The following is a 24,482-nucleotide window of genomic DNA, read 5'->3' on the forward strand; positions in this document are numbered from 1 at the left end:
TTAAGGTGCAATTTACGAGAAATTTATTCTTGGAATTATCAGAAAAAAAAATTGTAACATCTTTACCACACCTTCTGAATAAGGTCTGAGAGCCGTTTTAAAAAAAATCCTATTACCACATAAGAAACTGCACTGGACAATGACCTAAGAAAAGTTAAAGCCTCATCCATCCTTTCCAGATTTTTTTTTTTAATGGCTATAAATCTGCTTCACCTTAATGTGCTTTTGTAGTTTTATTAATTTACAGCCTGCTTTGCTCTAGGGTTCTTCGGGCAGTTACTTAACCCTCTTTGAAAGTAGTCACAGGTAATCTTTATTTTTCTACTGCTGGTTTTTCTTAACTTATTTTAAATTACAGTTTTTTCTCACTCAAACTCCACAGAAAGTAGGTGTAATAAAGAGTTTTTAATTTAAAGAATGAATAAAAAAATTCAAAACTACATCAGTAAAAGCAAATGTTCTCTCACTTTTCTGTCTCTTCAGCAGATACTCTGCATGCACTCTAAAAGGATATTAAAGCTACACAACAGAAAAGTCCATTTAATTTACACTATATAGTTTTCCAAGGTTAAAAGATACAAAGCAGGGGGCTTCCCTGGTGGCGCAGTGGTTGAGAGTCCGCCTGCCGATGCAGGGGACACGGGTTTGGCCCCAGTCTGGGAAGATCCCACATGCCGCGGAGCGGCTAGGCCCGTGAGCCATGGCCGCTGAGCCTGCGCGTCCGGAGCCTGTGCTCCGCAACGGGAGAGCCCACAACAGTGAGAGGCCCGTGTAACGCAAAAAAAAAAAAAAAAAAAAAGATACAAAGCAGGAAAATAAATCAGGATTGATTTTTGAAGGAGGCATATCTGAAGAATGATTTTGAAGAAATGGGACATAAGGGCAGGTGAGAACAAAACATGATAAATTTTTAACAATGTTTGATTTTTACACAGTCACTGAAATACTGTTATCTCTAAGGCATTAGCTAAATGAGAAACTAGACAGGTTACTGTCAGGTATGTAGAAACAGAGCTGGAAGCCTTAATATAGGTGATTGCTGAAGATACAGGAGTAGAAATTTTGAGGCAGAAGAGGGTCTGGATACTACTCATTAAAAGATATCAAAAGATAGGAGAATGAGAAAAAATGAAATGAGAATGACATGAAAAATACAAATAGAACACACACATTAGAAAAGTGCAATTTCAAGGAGAAGGGGAGTAGTCAAAAAACATAGCAGAAAAAATATTAAAGATTGGGTTGGACTACAAAATCCATAATAAATTTAAAGGGGTGATTTTAGTTTAATAGTAAGGATGGATGAGTTAGCGATGGATTAAGGGAAGACTAAGTAGTTAAAAAAAAAAAAGAAGTTAGTGCATTTAACCCATTTAAATGTTCACTGAGGAAAACTTAGAGAAAGTAATATGAAAGCTAAGTAAGGGGAAACCTGAGTAGGTTTAAAGGCAGAAAGGAGGGCTTCATTAGCTCTAACTAATTAAATAAAGCTCATGTTCTATAGTTGAGAGAGTCAGACTTATAATAAGAATGTTTCAGACCCATGTTAGGCACTTTGGGAGTAAGGAGAGGGGTAACCTGATCTCTGTCACTAGGGAACATAGGAAACTACTCTCAAGCCACTTACTGTTTTTGGTATCACAGTCAGCCCCTATGCTCAGTGGTAGGTATTTAAAAGGTACTCAGAACGTGGTAACCAAAAAGGCAAAAAGCCCAAATGCAAAATGGTATTAAAAATATAAAATAGCAAAATGAATAAGTCAATAATTTACACTTGAGAACAATTTTAAATAAAATCCAAACCAAAAGTAGAAACCTTTAAAAATGTAACTGCTAGGGGCATGATATCCATGATGTGCAAAGTAATTTTTAAAAGCATAATATAGGTTTTATTTTGCTATAGCCACCATAATTTAATAACAGGATTTCTTGGATAATTTTACCAAAGAAATAACCTCCTCCTCTAAAACATTCATAAAATTGATCATTTGGGTACCTAACAGTTCTGAAAAGTAAGTGTATTCATAATTCTTTAGTATGAAAAGCAACATTAAAAAAAGTGGAGCATCAAAATATTTTATTTCAAATCTATGTTATGCCTGATCTAATATGTAATTGGAAACATACATTCTAGAGGTTTCTGAATATCATTTTCCTTTCTTTACAAATTTTTATGAGCAACTTACTATATTTTAAATCTGTATCACTTTATTTGACATTTATTAAAGCTACATAAAAGCCATGCAGAATTTATTTACAATACTGTACATTAAATGATGTTTGAAGATTACATAAAAATTTCACACAACTATAACTAACATGGAAAGACATGTGAAACCCATTATTTAGGGGTTTTAAAAAATTTTAGGTACAGAATTCTGCAAAGATTATTTTGGTTTATAAAGTGTTATGCAAGCAATAGCTTGAAGTAAGACTGACAAAAACATGCAAATGAGTAGGATTTCAAAATGAAAAAATAAAAACATTTAGCTAAAAGCTAAAATAGCATATAGCTGAAATACTACCAAGTAGCAAAGGGAATTTATAAAACAGGAAAAAAAAAAGGTTACTCTTTAAATGTCTTCACGAATAGGCCCACAGTAATTTTCTATAAAAACATTCAGAAATAAAGTTTCTCAAATTATGTTCATCACATAATTATATTCATCACAAATCATCAATTACGTTTTCAGTAGTGATTAGAGCTGTGAATTTTAAATAATTATTTATCCTGTAGGAGAAGTCTTAGTTTTCCCCTTTGGGGACCAGGAACAAAGAAAACCAATCAGTAAATTTAGATTCAAGTAAAAGATCCTGGTACAAATATCATGAACACAGAGTAGAGAGTTTTAATAACCTACAAGTCCACATATTCTTAGCTGTACTTTTAAAACAGAAGTGTAAACTTTAGGTTGTTCAATTTAAGATCTCCTATCCAGAAGTAAGTACCTCATCCTTCAGAGTTTGGAAAATGTCAATAGGTATTTCTTCTCCAGGTGCATCTCTCAGTTTTCATTGCTGTGGCTGAAGTACATTTAGATATTCAGACTGCCCCAACTGATAAGTTGTGTTCCTTCCACAATCAACGTACTGGTACCTCTCCTGGGATATCTGTTCTGAGTGTCCAAAGTAAGTTGTTGTTACAGTAACTCTAAAAACAAAATAAATGGGGAGAAACACTGAAGAGTTATATATAAAAAAGCTTTCTAAAGTGAGAACACTTTATATATCAAAATTCTCTCCAGGGAGAGATTATTTGATTAATGATAACTTAATATTGTGGACATGGGCCTTTTAGGGAATATTTCCCCAATAGACAACAGGAATGCTGGCTGAGAAAGCCCTATCCAAAAATAATTATATACAAAAATGTATTTTTTCAAAACACCTATCTTTAATTAAAAATATATTTAGTTCAGTGCACTTTTAAAAATAATCACACAGTTCTCTCATCAGAGGAAAAGGTTAATCAAATGTTAGCTAATGGCCCAAATACCCAACCCAGTGTTTTCATGGCTTAGGATAACACCCGATTTGCAAACCAATAACATTCCTGGTCTTCACTACTGTTACTGCCGACTACAGGCAGCAAGGAATTGGGTGTTGAGCTCATCCTTCTCTCTATCCCAATTTCTACCATTTTCCCAAGTTCTTGCAAGGTTCAGATACACTATTTAGCAGCTGTGTGATCCTTCACTACTCCTCTGAGCTCCCATTTCCTCATGTGTAAAGTGGGATACTATTTACTTCACCTCATTGCACTCCTGTAAGGCTTAAAACCCAAATGAGACAGCATTTATAAATATGTGTATACTCTAAGCCAATGTTATACATATAAAGTTTTTAAACAAAGAATCTCTCAAAAAAAAAATTCGTACTTACTGCATCATGAGTACTATGTTATGCACTTTGATGGATGTCAGTGTACAGAAATCACTGTTAAAGAAAAAACAATGTGAATAAATACAAACTGACATTATAAATTTAAAATAGTTTAATTACAGTTCCTCTTCCTATGTTAAAGCTAACAGAAATACTATTAAGAAGATATAATAAATAAGCATTTAATGGCTGAGCATTTTCTGTATCTCAAATGATGATTAATATTTTCATGGCTTCTTATTCTATGCCTTCATACTACAGCAATTGTAGAGTTGTCTACTTATTTTTACTTTTTGTTTACCTTTTGAAATTTTAGTAGCCAGTTTATTAGTTACTCAGAAATTCTATATCAAGCTGACATCAAAAGATGATAAAAATTTATCACTATTTTTTACTTAACAAGAGCTAATAATCATTTAGACCTAATTTAAAAGCTTTACAACTTCAAACCAGCAATAGAGTTCTAAACATCATTAGCATTTTTAGTCCTCCTATACTAAATCAGAAACAAATACTAGAATATGTGAGATTATGATTCTCATAACATAGTAAATAAAAAGTGCCATGGTGTATATGATCCTAATTCTGAAAATAAAATTATGTGTATACGTAATATACATTAACATTATACATGTTGAAAGGGGAGAAGAGAAGAACAGAGATGATCAGAGGCCGGAAGGAATATTCCAAAATGTGGTCTTGTCACTTCTAAGATGATGGGAAATTAAACATATATATATATTCACACCTACACATACTTACTCTTTATAATTTAATGAGAGAAAATAATTAAAAATCAGAACTTACAACATATAACTCATTTCTTCTGCTATGATAGTAGGTACTGTATAATCAATCTGAAAGGCAAAAAATAAAAATAAATCAATACAGAATAGGATCAAAACATCAAGTATTTCAGATACATTTTGTAACTTCAAAGAGTTTGGAAATTTCTCCCTTTATGGGTTTGATTCTAGGACTTTTTCTTACACATGTACGGGATACAATTCAAAGTCTAGTTCTTCAAGAAATCCCCCATCTCCCTCAAGTTAATATGATACACAAACTTGAGACTTGTTTAACTCCTCCAAAGTATTTCATGAATGAAGCTTACCTGCTTCATATCCAGTGGACCAATATTGGTAATGTTGTTTAAGCGTGCCTTTCCAATAACTGTTTTTGAAAACTGAACTTGTGCAGTGATGTTTTCAACTTCAACAGAATAATAGTTATTGTTTGTTATATTTAGTGTGTTCTGAAAAAGAAAGGAGGCACAAAATGTACAAGTTATCTTAGAATAAGCATAATATGAATCAAAATTAATACAGAAGATGACTCTCCAGCTGTGGCTATGCTTAATTTATTAGGAGGAAGGAAAGTATCACCAAAAATGTCAAGAACATTCAATGAACTAATTATATGGTTTTATGCATGAGTACTATGTTTTATTTTTTGTTTTTGCGGTACACAGGCCTCTCACTGTTGTGGCCTCTCCTGTTGCGGAGCACAGGCTCCAGACGCGCAGGCTCAGGGGCCATGGCTCACGGGCCCAGCCGCTCTGCGGCATGTGGGATCTTCCCGGACCAAGGCACGAACCCATGTCCCCTGCATCGGCAGGCGGAGTCTCAACCACTGCGCCACCTGGGAAGCCCATATGCATGAGTACTATGTATATAAAATGCCTACAATGAACACATACTTTTAAAAAGTAGGCCCAGAAAATGTATAGTACAAGAATACAGAAAAATGAATGTTAGAAAATGTATTTGTAGCCTTAGCAAAAATTCAATAAAAAATTCTAAAATTTCATCAAAAATTTTCTAAATGTTAACATGTACATCTTCACTGACTAAGCTACTTCCGATTCGATTAAATACAAAGACAACATTTTAAAATGTTAAACACAACTTTAAATAAACTTTCTATTTAAAAAAACTAGTATTTTAACTACATGAGTAGAGATTTCTAGCAGGTCACTTTTGAGAAGAAATGGGATAGATTCAAAACTGGTTGGAAAGAAATGCAGTTGTATCATTTCTATACTTAACAGCTGGGGCCAACTTTTGCAATTCTAACTTAAAACAATTGTTTCAAATTATTTTAGAAAACAGTCAACAAAATAAAAAAGAAAAATGTTAAATCAAGAAATAACAGATAGGGTTTCCCTGATGGCGCAGCGGTTAAGAATCCACCTGCCAAGGCAGAGGACACGGGTTCAATCCCTGGCCCGGGAAGATCCCACATGCCATGGAGCAACTAAGCCCGTGCAACACAACTACTGAGCCTGCGCTCTAGAACCCGCATGCGACAACTACTGAAGCCCGAGTGCCTAGAGTCCGTGCTCTGCAACGAGAAGCCACCACAATGAGAAGCCCATACACCATAACGAAGAATAGCCCCTGCTCGCCGCAACTAGAGAAAGCCCGCGCACAGCAATGAGGACGCAACACAGCCAAAAAAACCCCCCACAAATTAATTTATAAAAAACAAGTTTTTCTGAATTAAAAAAAAAAATTTCAATCAGGTTGATTGAATCCATGGATGCAGAACTGGTGGATATGGAGGGCAGACTACATGTTAATAGTCAGGCCTGGATAGAAGTAAAGATATACATTATGGTATTTTTCAAATGTCTTATAATGATAATTAAATATTTTCATAATCAGAAAGACAATAAATATTACTAAAAAAGAGTAGGAATAGTAATATATACTACTCATTTTAAGAAACAAAAGTAATACTATATAATTACATTTCTCAAAATACTGATAGAAAACCTACAGAAATCTCACTTTTTTTTTTAACATCTTTATTGGAGTATAATTGCTTTACAATGGTGTGTTAGTTTCTGCTTTATAACAAAGTGAATCAGTTATACATATACATATGTACCCATATCTCTTCTCTCTTGCGTCTCCCTCCCTCCCACCCTTCCTATCCCACCCCTCTAGGCGGTCACAAAGCACCGAGCTGATCTCCCTGTGCTATGCAGCTGCTTCCCACTAGCTATCTATTTTACGTTTGGTAGTGTATATATGTCCATGCCACTCTCTCACTTTGTCACAGCTTACCCTTACCCCTCCCCATAACCTCAAGTCCATTCTCTAGTAGGTCTGTGTCTTTATTCCTGACTTACCCCTAGGTTCTTCATGACATTTTTTTCCCCTTAGATTCCATATATATGTGTTACCATACAATATTTGTCTTTCTCTTTCTGACTTACTTCACTCTGTATGAAAGACTCTAGGTCCATCCACCTCACTACAAAGAACTCAATTTTGTTTCTTTTTATGGCTGAGTAATATTCCATTGTATATATGTGCCACATCATCTTTATCCATTCATTCGATGATGGATACTTAGGTTGCTTCCATCTCCTGGCTACTGTAAATAGAGCTGCAATAAACATTTTGGTACATGACTGTTTTTGAATTATGGTTTTCTCAGGGTATATGCCCAGTAGTGGGATTGCTGGGTCATATGGTAGTTCTATTTGTAGTTTTTTAAGGAACCTCCATACTGGTCTCCATAGTGGCTGAACCAATTCACAGTCCCACCAGCAGTGCAAGAGTGTTCTCTTTTCTCCACACCCTCTTAAGCATTTATTGTTTCTAGATTTTTTGATGATGGCTATTCTGACCATTGTGAGATGATATCTCATTGTAGTTTTGATTTGCATTTCTCTAATGATTAATGATGTTGAGCATTCTTTCATGTGTTTGTTGGCAATCTGTATATCTTCTTTGGAGAAATGTCTGTTTAGGTCTTCTGCCCATTTTTGGATTGGGTTGTTTGTTTTTTTGTTATTGAGCTGCATGAGCTGCTTGTAAATTTTGGAGATTAATCCTTTGTCAGTTGCTTGATTTGCAAATATTTTCTCCCATATTGAGGGTTGTCTTTTGGTTTTGTTTATGGTTTCCTTTGCTGTGCAAAAGCTTTTAAGTTTCATTAGGTCCCATTTGTTTATTTTTGTTTTTATTTCCATTTCTCTAGGAGGTGGGTCAAAAAGGATCTTGCTGGGATTTATGTCATAGAGTGTTCTGCCTATGTTTTCCTCTAAGAGTTTGATAGTTTCTGGCCTTACATTTAGGTCTTTAATCCATTTTGAGCTTATTTTTGTGTATGGTGTTAGGGAGTGATATAATCTCATTCTTTTACATGCACCTGTCTAGTTTTCCCAGCACCACTTATTGAAGAGGCTGTCCTTTCTCCACTGTACATTCCTGCCTCCTTTATCAAAGATAAGATGACCATATGGGCATGGGTTTATCTCTGGGCTTTCTATCCTGTTCCATTGATCTATCTTTCTGGTTTTGTGCCAGTACCATACTGTCTTGATTACTGTAGCTTTGTAGTATAGTCTGAAGTTAGGGAGCCTGATTCCTCCAGCTCCATTTTTTGTTCTCAAGATTGCTTTGGCTATTTGGGGTCTTTTGTGTTTCCATACAAATTGTGAAATTTTTTGTTTTAATTCTGTGAAAAATGCCAGTGGTAGTTTGATAGGGATTGCATTGAATGTGTAGATTGCTTTGGGTAGTAGAGTCATTTTCACAATGTTTATTCCTCCGCTCCAAGAATATGGTATATGCATACAGGTCTTTTGTCTCCTTAGGTAGGTTTATTCCTAGATATTTTATTGTTTTAGTTTCAGTGGTAAATGGGAGTGTTTTCTTGATTTCACTTTCAGATTTTTCATCATTAGTGTATAGGAATGCCAGAGATTTCTCTGCATTGATTTTGTATCCTGCTACTTTACCAAATTCATTGACTAGCTCTAGTAGTTTTCTGGTAGGATCTTTAGGATTCTCTATGTATAGTATATCATGTCATCTGCAAACAGTGACAGCTTTACTTGTTCTTTTCTGATTTGGATTCCTTTTATTTCCTTTTCTTCTCTGATTGCTGTGGCTAAAACTTCCAAAGCTATGTTGAATAAGAGTGGTGAGAATGGGCAACCTTCTCTTGTTCCTGATCTAAGTGGATATGGTTTCAGTTTTTCACCATTGAGGATGACGTTGGCTGTGGGTTTGTCATATATGGCCTTTATTATGTTGAGGAAAGTTCCCTCTATGCCTACTCTCTGCAGGGTTTTTATCATAAATGGGTGTTGAATTTTGTTGAAGGCTTTCTCTGAATCTATTGAGATGATCATATGGTTTTTCTCCTTCAATTTGTTAATATGGTGTATCATGTTGATTGATTTGCAAGTATTGAAGAATCCTCGCATTCCTGGAATAAACCCCACTTAATGATGGTGTATGATCCTTTTAATGTGCTGTTGGATTCTGTTTGCTAGTATTTTGTTGAGGATTTTTGCATCTATATTCATCAGTGATACTGGCCTGTAGTTTTCTTGCTTTGTGACATCCTTGTCTGGTTTTGGTATCAGGGTGATGGTGGCCTCATAGAATGAGTTTGGGAGTTTTCCTCCCTCTGCAGTATTTTGGAAGAGTTTGAGAAGGATAAGTGTTAGGTCTTCTCTAAATGTTTGATAGAATTCACGTGTGAAGCCATCTGGTCCTGGGCTTTTGTTTGTTGGAAGATTTTTAATCACAGTTTCAATTTCAGTGCTTGTGATTGGTCTGTTCATATTTTCTATTTCTTCCTGATTCAGTCTTGGCAGGTTGTGCATTTCTAAGAATCTGTCCACTTCTTCCAGGTTGTCCATTTTATTGGCATAGAGTTACTTGTAGTAATCACTCATAACCTTTTGTATTTCTGCAGTATCAGTTGTTACTTCTCCTTTTTCATTTCTATTGAGTCTTCTCCCTTTTTCTCTTGAGGAGTCTGGCTAATGGTTTATCAATTTTGTTTATCTTCTCTAAGAACCAGCTTTTAGTTTTAGTGATCTTTGCTATTGTTTCCTTCATATCTTTTTCATTTATTTCTGATGTGATCTTTATGATTTCTTTCCTTCTGCTAACTTTGAGGTCTCTTTCTTCTTTCTCTAACTGCTTTAGGTGCAACGTTAGACTGTTTATTCGAGATGTTTCCTGTTTCTTAAGGTAGGATTGTATTGCTATAAACTTCCCTCTTAGAACTGCTTTTGCTGTATCCCATAGGTTTTGGGTCGTCGTGTCTCAACTGTCATTTGTTTCCAGGTATTTTTTGATTTCCTTTTTGATTTCTTCAGTGATCACTTCGTTATTAAGTAGTGTATTGTTTAGCCTCCATGTGTTTGTATTTTTTACAGATCGTTCCCTGTAATTGATATCTAGTCTCATAGTGTTGTATCGGAAAAGATACTTGATACCATTTCAATTTTCTTAAATTTACCAAGGTTTGATTTGTGACCCAAGATATAATCTATCCTGGAAAATGTTCCATGAGCACTTGAGAAAAATGTGTATTCTGTTGGTTTTGGATGCAATGTCCTATAAGTATCAATTAAGTCCATATTGTTTAATGTATCATTTAAAGCTTGTGTTTCCTTATTTATTTTCATTTTGGATGATCTGTCCATTGGTGAAAGTGGGGTGTTAAAGTCCCCTACTATGAAAGTGTTACTGTCGATTGCCCCTTTTATGACTGTTAGTATTTGTTTTATGTATTGAGGTGCTTCTCTGTTGGGTGCATAAATATTTACAGTTGTTATATCTGCTTCTTGGATCGAGCCCTTGATCATTATGTAGTGTCCTTCTTTGTCTCTTGTAATAGTCTTTATTTTAAAGTCTATTTTGTCTGATATGAGAACTGCTACTCCAGCTTTCTTTGGATTTCCATTTGAATGGAATATCTTTTTCCATCCCCTCACTTTCAGTCTGTATGTGTCCCTAGGTCTGAAGTGGGTCTCTTGTAGACAGCATATATATGGGTCTTGTTTTTGTATCTATTCAGCCAGTCTGTGTCTTTTGGTGGGAGCATTTAATCCATTTACATTTAAGGTAATTATCAATATGTATGCTCCTATTCCCATTTTGTTAATTGTTTTGGGTTTGTTATTGTATGTCTTTTCCTTCTCTTGTGTTTCTTGCCTAGAGAAGTTCCTTTAGCATTTGTTGTAAAGCTGGTTTGGTGGTGCTGAATTCTCTTAGCTTTTCCTTGTCTGTAAAAGTTTTAATTTCTCCATGAAATCTGAATGAGATCCTTGCTGGGTAGAGTAATCTTGGTTGTAGGTTTTTCTCCTTCATCACTTTTAATACGTCCTGCCACTCCTTTCTGGCTTGCAGAAGTGGGGGTTAAAGGAGCCACTGATTCGGGGGCTCTGGCTCACTCAGGCCGGGGGAAGGGAGCGGTATGGATGTGGGGCGAGCCTGCGGCGGCAGAGGCCAGCATCACGTTGCACCAGCCTGAGGCGCGTTGTGCGTTCTCCCGGGGAAGTTGTCCCTGGATCCTGGGACCCTGGTAGTGGCGGGCTGCACAGGCTCCTGGGAGGGGAGGTGTGGAGAGTGACCTGTGCTCGCACACAGGCGTCTTGGTGGCAGCAGCAGCGGCCTTAGCATCTCATGCCCATCTCTGGGGTCCGTGCTGATAGCCGTGGGTCGCGCCCGTCTCTGGAGCTCCTTTAAGCAGCGCTCTTAATCCCCTCTCTTTGCGCACCAGGAAACAAAGAGGGAAGAAAAAGTCTCCTGCCTCTTCGGCAGGTCCAGCCTTTTTTCCTTGACTCCCTCCCGGCTAGCCGTGGTGCACTAACCCCTTCGGGCTGTGTTCACGCCACCAGTCCTGCCCCTGCAATCTGACCGAAGCCAGAGCCTCAGCTCCCAGCCCCCGCCCACCCCGGTGGGTGAGCAGGCAAGCCTCTTGGGCTGGTGAGTGCTGGTCGGCACCAATCTTCTGTGTGGGAATCTCTCCACTTTGCCCTCTGCACCCCTGTTGCTGTGCTCTCCTCCGCGGCTCCAAAGCTTTCCCCCTACGCCACCCACAGTCTCCGCCCGTAAAGGGGCTTCCTAGTGTGTGGAAACGTTTCCTCCTTCACAGCTCCTTCCCACTGGTCCAGGTCCCGTCCCTATTCTTTTGTCTCTGTTTATTCTTTTTTCTTTTGCCCTACCCAGGTACATGGGGAGTTTCTTGCCTTTTGGGAGGTCTGAGGTCTTCTGCCAGCGTTCAGTGGGTTTTCTGTAGGAGTTGTTCCACGTGTAGATGTATTTCTGATGTATCTGGGGGAAGGAAGGTGATCTCTTCCGCGTTTTACTCTTCCACCATCTTCCCCCCGTGAGAAATCTCAGCTTTTTTCTCACTGTCATCCAGTTAAACCTAATGTTTATCTATATAATAAACCTATTTCCTATTTAATGTTCACACTTTCTCAATTTAGTCAAGTACTAGTACCCCTAAAAGTGGGAATTCCTGAATAATTATTTAAAATAAAGTAAGATATTTACATTTAAATATACTTTCTGGTATCTAAAATGGCCCAGCACATAAATTTTATTACTTTTCATTGTAAATTTACAGTTATTTAATAGTAAAACAGACTCTGGAGGTTGGCCAAAAATATCCGCCCACTGTTTTAAACCCCACAGAAAAAGGGAAAATTTGTTCCTTTTTCCAAATGGCTGTTACAGTGGAAAAATACCCAACAATAATTCCCCAATGATAGGAAATGATTTACAATTAGTACTGTGTTATGTTTTATGCATATATATTTTTTCCATGTACATAGTTTTTTTTTTTGGCTGCGCAGTGCAGCTTGTGGGATATTTTTTAAAAAATATTTATTTATTTACGCTGTGCCAGGTCTTCGTTGTGGCACATGGGATCTTTAGTTGCAGCATGCAGGCTTCTTAGTGGCAGCATGTGGACTTCTTAGCTGTGGCATGCATGAGGGATCTAGTTCCCTGACCAGGGATCAAACCTGGGCCCCTTCTGCATTAGGAGTTCAGAGTCTTACCCACTAGACCACCAGGGAATTCCCAGCTTGTGGGATCTTAGTTCCCCAACCAGGGATGGAACCTGGGCCCTCAGTAGTGAAAGAGTAGAGTCCTAACCACTGGACTGCCAGAGAATTCCCAGGGTTTTAAAAATTTTTCTGTTTTTTTTTAAAGGTTGACAACGTTTGACGGTACGCCATGAGGATAAATGAATTCATGGGAGTTCTTTTTTTCCTATAATTAAGTAGTAATTCCACTTTAACATACATTCCATTTCACTTCCTGTCCCTGTAAATCCCCCTCCTCCCAACCAGCACCACAGGCATCTCTACCTCAGCCTCAAGCATACCAACCACCTCTTTGAGGAAAACCAACTGAAGTCCAATATCTCTCTTCCAAACAAATCACTGCCACACAGATGTACCTTAAAGCCTGAAGCAACATATATATTCCTTTTTAATAATACGGTGGTTTGCAAACCATGCTTTTTTCAAATAAATGTTAACATGTAAAACAGGTACAAGACCCTCTCTGAGGTGTTTGTTTGTTTGCTTGTTTGTTTTCAAGTGTGGGAAGGCTGTAGAGTCCTAAAAACCACTGTCCTGAGAAACACAGGTTTTCACACATACTAATTTGCAAGAGAAATCATTCACTTGTTCTCTACCTTTTAAAACAAAGGAATGGTCTGTTAAAGATGGCAAAAATTGTGTTTCACAAAACACAAGGAAATGAAAATGTTACATGTATAACATGTATTGAACTAACTATGTTAACATCTGGCTAGAAGCTATTCAGAGTCAAATGCTGAAAAGTAAATAGATTGTAATTACTTTTTTCCCAGTAATTAATTGTTTTGTTTATTTTACCCTCCCAAAGGCATCTTCAAATGCTAAATGATTCTGAATACACAGAATTTGCCAATTTGCCATTTTCAACAGAATCAGAAATGACAGAAAAGGTCAATATAGCAGACATACAGAAAGAAAACTGAGTGTTACCTTTAATGTTCTCTCAATAAGGACAAAGGTGCTGCTTAACATGATAAAAGAATGAAGTCAGGGCATCCCTGGTGGTGCAGTGGTGGAGAGTCCGCCTGCCGATGCAGGGGACACGGGTTCGTGTCCCGGTCCGGGAAGATCCCACATGCCGCGGAGCGGCTAGGCCCCTGAGCCATGGTTGCTGAGCCATGGCCACTGAGCCTGCGTGTCCGGAGCCTGTGCTCCGCAACGGGAGAGGCCACAACAGTGACAGGCCCGCGTACCGCAAAAAAAAAACAAAAAACAAAAAAGAATGAAGTCAAATATTTTTAATATAAATATGTACTTACCGTGATATTTAAATATATTGTACGCTTTGGAACATCATAACTGACGTATGCCGATTTTACACCAATGTATTTCACGTCGATAGAGCGAGGGAAAAGGAAAAACACAGCCAGTCCAGAAAGAAGCAGACAGACAAACACAGAAGCCATCACATACAGTTTTCTGAAAAGGAAAATGGAGTATTTAAATATACATGCATCAAAAATTACATAATGAAACATTTAGAGAAGACATTTTCATTTTGAATTTTTCCCCTTTTATACCAGCAGGAAAAGATGTATGACTTTTACCAACTTTTCACATTATAAAAGTATTGAACAGACTTAGTTTTGAATCTATTTAGTGTTGAAATGGTCTCCTTAAAAGACATATTTACCTTTTTGGAGACTAGGATTTCAGGCTTATTATAGATAGAACATTTACTGTGGTGATTCCCAAACCAGGCTGCTCATCAGAATCAAGCTGGGGAGCTTTATAAAAGTATAGATTTCAAGACTCCCTGATGAATTCACTAAAGCAGAATTTTCACATATGAGTTTTGGCATTATATGATTCCCTAAAGTGACTGCTCATCAGAACCACCTATGAAGCCCTTAAAAATGTAATGACATAACCATATGCCTCATCAGTCTCACTAAGACAGTCTGTTTTGAGTTTCCTCATCCAAAAGTATTTATGTACTCCTTTTTTACGTATTTTTTAAATAAATTTATTTATTTATTTTTGGCTGCATTGGGTCTTCGTTGCTGAACATGGGCTTTCTCTAGCTGTGGCGAGCAGGGGCTACTCTTCTTTGTGGTGCACAGGCTCCTCATTGCAGTGGCTTCTCTTGTTGTGGAGCACAGGCTTTAGGCGCGTGGGCTTCAGTAGTTGCAGCATGCGGGCTCAGTAGTTGTGGCTCACGGGCTCTAGAGCACAGGCTCAGTAGTTGTGGCGCACGGGCTTAATTGCTCCACAGCATGTGGGATCTTCCTGGACCAGGGCTCCAACCCATGTCTCCTGCATTGGCAGGAAGATTCTTAACCACTGTGCCACCAGGGAAGTCCCTGTACTCCTTTTTAAAAATATTATTTACATTAATCATGTCTGCTTTGAAGATGCTGTTAAACTGTTTCTTTAAAATCAAGAAAGGGGATATTATTATGCAGAGATAATACAAGGAAAAAAAAAAAACTCGCGTGACTTTGCTATTCATCTACCTCCCAGATGGAAGTGTTTCTCTTCCATCTCTCACTCTTTATTTCCATAGATGAAAACTGCCTCTTATCTTTAGGTTTACCAACAAAACTAGAGTTTCAAGACACTGCAGTCGGCCCTCCAGTATTTGTGGGTTTCTAATCCCTGAATTCAACCAACCATGGATCAAAATTTCCCTCTATGGTTGGTTGAATCCACAGATTTGAAACCTCAGATGTGGAGGGTCGACTGTACTATGCCATTTCATATGAGGGACTTGAGCATCAGCAGATTTTGGTATATGCGAGGGCTCCTGGAAGCAATCTCCCCATGGACACTCAGGGACGAAAGAATTTCCCTGGTTTCTCCAATAAACAGCACTCTGTCAAAGCCCATAGCACCCTTCTTTTGGCTTCTTTTTCTGTCTTGCATGTCACTTAGTTTATCTTTTCCTTAGATTCTAGCCATCCAAAAAATTCTTGTTTTATCCTTTCCTCCATCCTCTCTTCCCTAAAGAGAGATCTGTACCTAAATGCCCTGATGGATCTCATCTTATCCCTCACAACAGTTATTTCAAGTACCTCTTGCAGATGTTTTATAAATGTTTCTGAGTATTTTAAGTTGTCCAAGTTAAGAAAAGAGAGCAAAATTGTTTATCAAAAAACAAAATAGGGCTTCCCTGGTGGCACAGTTGTTGAGAGTCCGCCTGCCAATGCAGGGGACACGGGTTCGTGCCCTAGTCCGGGAAGATCCCACATGCCACGGAGCGGCTGGGCCGGTGAGCCATGGCCGCTGAGCCTACGCGTCCGGAGCCTGTGCTCCGCAATGGGAGAGGCCACAACAGTGAGAGGCCCGCGTACCGCAAAATAAAATAAAATAAAATAAAACAAACAAAAATTCACTAAATCATTACTACTTGACCTGTACTGCTGTCTGGAGCAAAGAGAGAAGTTCCCACTCACTCACTCTGGACTTCCAACCTGAGTAGGGTGGTGATCACTACTGGATTACCTAACAGGTAGTTTAAACACACACTTATAGTGCCCATTATACACCAAAACACCTTAAAAAGGTATAAAAAGAGTTTAAAAATCATGATAACAATGTGAACATTGTTGGATTTTTTTACACTTTAGTGTTTTTATTTCTCATGGGCAGGTGAGCCCACCACACTCTGGTACCTAGGGCCTGTAAGTCAGCTCTAGGTGTGAATATATGAATCAGTATTCTAAATTACTTTGTGCCCAAAGCTTACAGCCATAACAAATATTACTAAACCTGGTGGGACAATAAAATAACATTCCACTTAGTATTTCATACCAAATTGAAAAATTGGCTAGTTCACTGATGAAGTACATAGATCTCCATTACAAAACTCATCAGTAATAATTTTTCTTATGGCTCTAGGGACAGTAACAGAATCCTGCAAAGTATACAGTACTGATGAAGTTATGAAGGTAGTGTGGTTTATTTGGACTCAAGTTACAATTCTATATCTGCCATTTCATATTTGCAACATTTTAGGTAATTTACTCTTTTCCTCCATTTTAAAACCTGTAGGTTTGTTTTGAGGATTAAATGACATAGCTAAAGTATGGAGACAAAAGCAATTAATAATTTCTTGACTACCCCATCACAACTCCAACTTATAAAGAACCACAGTTTTCCCAAAATATTATAATTTTACTACATATTGAGAGTTACTGTTTTTTATTACAAATTTGAAACTCCTAAAAATTCTTGAGGAGCTTCCTATAAGTTCTCAGATTTCTTAGCTTACTACAGGTGCCAGGATCTGGTCCTTGTTATTTTCTCTAGCCTCATCTGTACCACTTTCCCACAGCGCTGTTTACTTTAGCCATACATCTGAAGGCTGGACCACTCCTCTGGCCCTTTCAGGTGCTATTCCCTCTGCTTGTTAGGGTTAGGAAATTAACCCTAATTTCTTGCACATTCGTAACTGTCTATATATTATAAAATAAAGGGTCAGACTGTTTACAAACTCCTGGGTTCATTTTCTTTCCATGATGACTTAGACATGCTGTTCTACTGCTTATGTGTTTAAAGCATTGTGGTCAAGAAGTAACATGCCAATCTGATTTTCTATCCCTTATAAATTAATCGATCCTTTGCTTGGATGCTCAAAGGGGCTTTTCAGTTTTCTGTTTTTACCTTTGAAGTCCAGTAATTTCACTAAGAAGGGTTGATTATTTCCAAAATTATGGTATGTCTTTTCTTTTTTTTAACTTTTTTTTTTTTTTTTTTTTTGTGGTACGCGGGCCTCTCACTGTCGTGGCCCCTCCCATTGCGGAGCACAGGCTCCAGACTCACAGGCTCAGCGGCCATGGCTCACAGGCCCAGCCACTCCGCGGCACGTGGGATCTTCCCGTACCGGGGCACAAACCCGCGTCCCCTGCATCAGCAGGCGGACTCTCAACCACTGCGCCACCAGGGAAGCCCCTTTTTAAACTTTTTAAAAAAATATTTACTTGTTTATTTGGCTGTGCCGGGTCTTAGTTGTGGCACGCAGGATCTTCTTGCCTCATGCGAGATCTAGCTCCCTGACCAGGGATCAAACCTGAGCCCCCTGCATGGGGGGCACAGAGACTTAGCCACTGGGCCACCAGGGAAGTCCTTGTCTTTTTTTTTTGAAGATGTTGGGGCAGGAGTTTATTAATTAATTAATTAATTTTTGCTGTGTTGGGTCTTCGTTTCTGTGCAAGGGCTTTCTCTAGTTGTGGCAAGCGGGGGCCACTCTTCATCGTGGTGCGCGTGCCTCTCACTGTCGCGGCCTTTCTTGTTACGGAGCACAGGCCCCAGACGCGCAGGCTCAGTAGTTGTGGCTCACGGGCCCAGTTGCTCTGCGGCATGTGGGATCCTCCCAGACCAGGGCTTGAACCCGTGTCCCCTGCATTGGCAGGCAGACTCTCAACCACTGCGCCACCAGAGAAGCCCAAGTCCTTGTCTTTTCAATATGTAGATTCACGTATTGCTTTACTTCAGGGAAGTGATCTTGAATTAAATGTTTGCTATTTGTTCAGTTTGCCTCCTTTGATTTTCTTCAGGGACTCCAATTACATTTATGCTCAATTTCCTTGGCTTGTGTTCTACACCATTTCTCTCAAGTACTTTTCAAGAACTTACCACAATCAGGAATCCTTTTTTTATTTAATGACATAAAGTATATGATGGTATAACTTAACAACCTGATAGCATTTTTCCTTTGAATAGTTTTAATTAAAATATTTACTTATATATAATATAAAAAGCAAAAAATACAAAAAATCTGCCATTTTCTTATAATCACTTACGTTCTTCTTGGCCTTAATCTCTGATCACTGTATGGAATTAATGCCACCAGTTGGTTTTCTTGTCCTAAAAGTAAAAAAATTAGATTTAGAAATTTATTAACATGATTAATTAAAAATTTAGTGGTTCTTCATCAAAGTCTGGTTTGGAAAGACCAGAATACTACCTGGTTCTCATCTCATTCCTTTAGTAAACTGCTCTCAACATCTTCAAAAATTATCCAGTAGCAGCTGAGTTCCAAAGCAGATATTGTGTTTTTTCATACCTAGATTTCTAGCTAACAAAAATATTATAAAGAATGAGAAAGAGTAACTCTTTCTTCCACTGAGAAAAAAAATCTAAAAAGTCCCAGCTTTCAGAAGATCTGAATTTACCAGGCCTTCCTTCACCCAGTTTTCTATTCCCCACAGTTTTCCATTAAGACTTCAATTTGATTATCTGAATGAGAGCAGAAGAAACATATTGTTACCGCTGTCCTGAAACCCCTATATCTACAGAGGTTCCTACACTATCTCCCCTGAAAACCAAAACTGACACATATTAAGTCTCATGCTCTAAGAACCCCTATTTATACACAGTCTTCCAGGACTCTTTCAGGTCACACACCTCTCCACATTAAGTCACTTCAAAATTCAGTATTTCTTTCTTGGGTTGAGCATTATCCACATGCTTTAATGGATAAATGGACTTTTAAATGCCAATTTTCCAATCTTATCACAACTTGGCTCTTTGTATGAACTATCAAAGCACCGCAGTCAAGTTCTCTTTTAAAGCTTTCCATAATACTTTCATTATTCCTCCCTGCTCCCTCCACAAGTCCCCCCCATCTACACTCCCCCTACCATACCCACATATAAATAATATATATAATATGTATATGTGTGTGTGTGTGTGTGTGTGTGTACATATCCTATCTTGTTTGGTGGTATTCATCTGTCTAAACTGCAACTGGTTAAAACCAACACTTTGGCGACTGTGCCTATATCCACACAGCTAAAAGTAGATAAAGAAACACAAACAACTATGCTCACTAGTCTCATTTAGATTACTATCTCAAGTGGCCCTTAATAATGCCACCTATATTTCTCTAGTTCATACTCTCAATCTGGGGAATTCCCTGGTGTTCCAGTGGTTAGGACTCTGTACTTGCACTGCCGTAGGGCTGGATGCGATCCCTGGTCAGGGATCCCGCAAGCCGTGTGGCACAGCCCAAAAAAAAAAAGTGCATACTCTTAATCTGACTCTCCCAAACTACAATTTCATAACTTCCACTTTCTCTTCAAACCTCCAATATCTTCTCCCCTATCCTTACTCTCAGCTCATGATATGGCAAAGAGAACTTCCACAAGCTACCACCACATCTACCCACCCACCCACCCACCTGCCTCTGTGTCCATATACTCTACCTTCCCTTCTACTGCTGGGAGCAAATTGCCCATGCTTCTCTGGAGGAGCAGCCCTCTGCACTTGTGCACTAGATCTAATAATTGTCCTCTGTTGCCTGCATTATCAATGTTTTCTCTATGGAAAAATCTCATCAGCATACAAACATGTTATTCATTCCATCTTTAAAAAATTCTTCTCCTGATGTATAGCCCCCTCTAGCTACCACCTCTCTTCTCTCCTTTTCCTCTGAAACAGCAAAACTCCTCAAAAAAGTTATTTTCTGACTATAACTTTGCTCCTTCTATGCACTCCTGATCCTACTCTACACATGCTACACATTCTTTTGCAGACTACCAAAACTGCTCTTTTAAAGGTGGCCTCTAAGTCACCACATCCCATGGCCAGTCCTCAGTCCTCACATTACTTGATCAGGTCTAACACAGTTGATCAATCTCTCCTCTACCAAGGAGTATATCTTCTTCATTTATCTTCTAAGACACCACAGACAAAGGGATTTCCTACTTCTACTCTAGCTGCTCTTTTTAGTGTCCTTTGCTAATTCTTTCTCATGTCACTGACCCAAAATGTTGCAATGCCCCAATGTTCAGTGCTAAAGTCTCTCCTGTTTTCTATTCACATTGACAACCTTGGTGCTGTCATCCAACTCACCTGAAGTATCATCTATACACTGATGACTCCAGCCTAGGCCTTGCATCTGAATTCCAGGCCCTTATTATAACTAACTTCCTATTGAACATATCCATTTAGATGTCAAATATGCATCTCCAAACTTACATATCTAAAACTGAGCTCCTGATCTCTCACCTGACACATACACTCAAACCTTCTTTTCTCCATTTTAATAAATGGCTACTCCATTCTTCCAGTTGCTCAGACAAAAAATACCTCTGAATTCCTCCTCAATCTTACTATCCACAATGTACATCCAGGCTGCTAAAAATGCCTACTAGCTATACCTCAAAAATATAGTATCCAGATTGCAAAAATGAGACTCCAGCCCTCTCCCTGCCCCCAGCCTGGTGCATTAATACCTGTAACTACAATAATCCTTTTATTCTCAAATACCTACTACCTCTGCAAAGATAAAGCCTTATATTGTCATTTTGTCCTACCCTCGGGGTCTCTCCAGGGTCAAATATCAATTCAACCAAGCAGAAAATGAGAATAGTACAAGGTACTTTTACTATTGCTACTTATTGCCATTGCTACTAAAGTAGCCTACAAACAGCAGGTGGAGATTACTCCCTACTGACTTCCCCTATGACATGCCACAAACTGATTTTTTTTTCCTATATGGCTCATCTTCATATACCATCCCTCTTCATGTAGATCCTTTAAAAAATAACTAATTAGTGCATGACCAACTTATTATTATTCTTTAAATAACAAATCAGAAATATTAGGTCATCACATTACTTAAATTGCTCCTAACACTCAATATGGCAAGGTGACTGTGATATGACTTCTACTGATGCCAAACAGGACTAAAAGTTTACCGTCAAGAGATGCTGCATATCTGCTATAATTGCAGGTGGGAAAGAAAAGATACTGGAGGTAGAAGAGTGGTTTTCATTATTGCTTTAGGACCCTAATTAAAATCTTTATGTTTGTTTCTTTGTGTCCTTTTGACTGAAGATAACTGATATGAAGTTTTAACTGTAATTCTAAGTCTTTTAAAACATAAAGGGTTGTGCTCAGACCCACGGATTTCATAGTATTTGTGCAAACACTTGGAATCATTCTTTAAAGAAAAAACAGTGCAATAACACATACCTCTAGGAATTCTTCCTGTTCCTTGACAAGTGGGGCAAGTGACACTGTCTCTTCCTGTAAATTCCACATATGGAAACTGAGAGACATCTCCACTTCTTCCATCTTCATTATGTATTTCACTATTAACCAATCCAGTCCTTATATTTTCAGTGGATGTAACTCCATCATAAGCATCTTCTTTATTTGAATGTAAAGGCAAATGAGAAAAAGACTTTCCCATGTCTAAGAAAAAAAAACATCTTACAGTAAACTTCAGTCAAGATGTATACTCAAGAACATTATAGGATATTTATACTGATCAAATTAATTTAGAACAACCTTCAAGGGAGCATTCAAATCACTATCTGGATTAGAATTATACTCAATCAAAATAATGTCTGAAATAAGGGAGCCATTCACTAGAGGCCAAAAGTGTTTTTCTAACAAAATATTATGAAATGATATATCAGAGTTATGATAAGAATGGGCTTTCAAACAACATTAAAATTTGACAAAAGTCTCCACTTTCTTAAGAGTTCTCTGAAAAGAAACACATGGACTTCACTTTTCCTAGAATAAAACAAAAACACATTCTACCTTTAAATCAATTAGCACTGAAGGCAAAAGTGGCTTTGGGCAGATTACAACTAGGTATCACCAGGAATTATCAAAGTAGTATTTTTTAGCCTTTTAAAATTCATGCCCCTATGTGATAAATAAAATCCCCAATCTTTCTCATCCTCACATTTCTTGCTTTAAACATTTAAATACTTGCAACAAAAAACAGCTCAAAAAACCTCCAAATTTTTCTTTCATTCAACAGTTGGTGGAGTTAAAATTATGAAATTAATATTCTAAAATATTGACTATAATTCACCAATACAAAGCAGCAAAATTTAGAACATTAATTTCAAAATTTTAGGATGACAGTATCAAAAATACAGAAGGGAAATTAAATATAAATTTAAAGACAAATAAAAATAAATAATTAGTGCTAGTACCTATATCAAAATAACCTCTGTAGATAGGTAATGCAGTAACACTGCAGTTTAAGCCACAATTTTAAGTATTAAAAAGACTTAAAAAGTCATATATTCTAATCAGTTGACATTCTGAGGACAAATTAACAAAGTGGGAAAGCTGAATTTAAAAATAATACATTCCTTCTCTTTCTAAATTTGACCATATATTTTTTATCAGTTCCTAAAAATAGATTATTAAAGACATTCATATAAAGAGACATATTTCTTTAAAAAATTCGAACTGATATGAATGAGGAAAACTGACACTCAAAATAATTCAATTTATCTTATGCTATGAAGAAAAGTTTGCTTTTTAAAAGTGGCATGCCATCCATGTGTTAGGGTCACCCAAACACACTGTAAACAGCAGGATACAAAATTATACGACTCGTAGACAAACTTAAAACTTCAGAATGATGAATAAAGATGCTGATTTTTACTATTTTAAAAAAAATTATATACACATTGCCCATTAAGTTAAAAAACGTGAATGATTTATGACTCCTAAAAATGCATTATTTTCTCTTGATTTTGCTCGAAGACATTATATGCAAGCCAAACCAATACTTGCCAGTCACAGGTGGTTCAGGGGTGAATTAACATCACTGTCCCCACACACTTTGACCTTGGGGCCTATGTGAAATATTAGATGAGCTGGGATCAATGGGCCTCAGTGGCACCCTTTTACGATCTCAGTTAACAGAGGTATAGGGTGCCTCCCACTGGAATGCCTTAAGAGGGGAAAAGACACAGAAGGCAAGAACAAGTGGCTCTCAGTCTGGGCCTGCTTTCTATACTTATGTAACAGTTGCCTTGATACAGTCGGCCTTGGACTGGTGTTTGTTTTATCAAGGCTAATGGACAAGTGCCAGAGTTCGTCAGGTACTGGGCATCCCTGCCCTCCGTACTGGATTTTCCCCAGAGCACTGCTAAGTTTAACAACTTTTATTCTTGGAGACTCCTTAGTTTATAATAAAGAGGTGCTAGGCCCCTGTACTCAATATTTTTATCAAAATTCCTTTAATTAACTTAAAACCAACCCGAACTTTAGACTCCTTACGAAAAAAGGAAAAAAAAGTACATGACTCCACCCAATTTAAATGGGTCGTGATCTTCCGAACGAAGGAAGTCGGCGCCTTTCATAAGCTACATCAACGAAACCCAGGATACAGCCTGCCTACTTTGGAAAGGTTAAAGATAAAATACAGGCAGTCGGGCAAGAAAACTCAAAAAGAGGAAAACCAGGGGCCACCTGGCCACTCAAGGTGTGGGGACCTGGAATCTCTCCCGTGCGCCCGGCTAGAGCCGAAGTCCGGAGCCCCTAGGCAGGAAGCTGGGCCCGGATAAGAGGTGATGACACACCTCCATAACCCAGCCCAGAGCGCCTCCCCGGTCTCCGCGCGTGTCCAGCAGCCCCGTAGCCTCCCCTCCTCCACCTCCTCATCCGGCTCGGCTATTCCCAGGGTGCCCGCTCGGCCCCGCTCCCTAAGGGGACCTGGAGGCTGCGCGTCCCGGGTCGCTCACCGGCATGCGGGGTGCTACGCAGTCCCGAGTTGCTCCGGCGCGGACAGGCCCGAAGACAGGGTCACGGAGTCCTTAGTCCCGGGTGCTGGGGCTAGAGCAACGGGCCTGCAGCGATGGGTCGCCGCTGGGTCCGGGTGGGGGAGGGGCGGCACAAAAACCACAACAGCTGAGGCCCCTCTCTGCTGCAACCTGCGCCCGAGCCTGCGCAGAGCGCTCCCGGAGAGGAGGAGGTGTGGCCCGGAAGCGTGCACCACGCATGCGTTCTTCCTTCGTCT

The 24,482-nt window shown here is 38.5% G+C and overlaps 1 protein-coding gene and 1 long non-coding RNA gene across 2 annotated transcripts in view; one reads left to right on the forward strand and one right to left on the reverse strand.

Moving 5' to 3' along the window:
- LOC309966498 overlaps positions 1 to 24,482 on the forward strand; it is a 511,042-nt gene that overhangs the window by 181,206 nt on the left and 305,354 nt on the right. The gene's annotated exons all lie outside the window — the stretch shown is intronic.
- TMEM106B (transmembrane protein 106B) lies at positions 791 to 24,390 on the reverse strand. The gene is made up of 8 exons (XM_082846549.1): positions 24,208 to 24,390; positions 21,683 to 21,904; positions 18,505 to 18,568; positions 14,020 to 14,179; positions 4,997 to 5,137; positions 4,690 to 4,739; positions 3,883 to 3,936; positions 791 to 3,151 (listed from the first exon to the last, which is right to left on the reverse strand). Exons 2-8 carry the CDS (start codon positions 21,900 to 21,902, stop codon positions 3,013 to 3,015), a joined length of 828 nt encoding a protein of 275 aa, XP_082702675.1. The 5' UTR covers positions 21,903 to 21,904; positions 24,208 to 24,390; the 3' UTR covers positions 791 to 3,012.

The sequence above is a fragment of the Leucopleurus acutus genome (genome assembly GCF_964270905.1).
Source record: "Leucopleurus acutus genome assembly, chromosome: 9".
Taxonomy (NCBI): Eukaryota; Metazoa; Chordata; class Mammalia; order Artiodactyla; family Delphinidae; genus Leucopleurus; species Leucopleurus acutus.

Coding starts and splice junctions, on each gene's coding strand:
- TMEM106B (XM_082846549.1), bottom strand. CDS start 21,902: ATGGGAAAGTCTTTTTCTCATTTGCCTTTACATTCAAATAAAGAAGAT. Junction 18,569..21,682: donor AACAGGAAGAATTCCTAGAG/GTATGTGTTATT, acceptor TTTTACTTTTAG/GACAAGAAAACCAACTGGTG. Junction 3,152..3,882: donor AACATAGTACTCATGATGCA/GTAAGTACGAAT, acceptor TTTTGTTTTTAG/AGTTACTGTAACAACAACTT.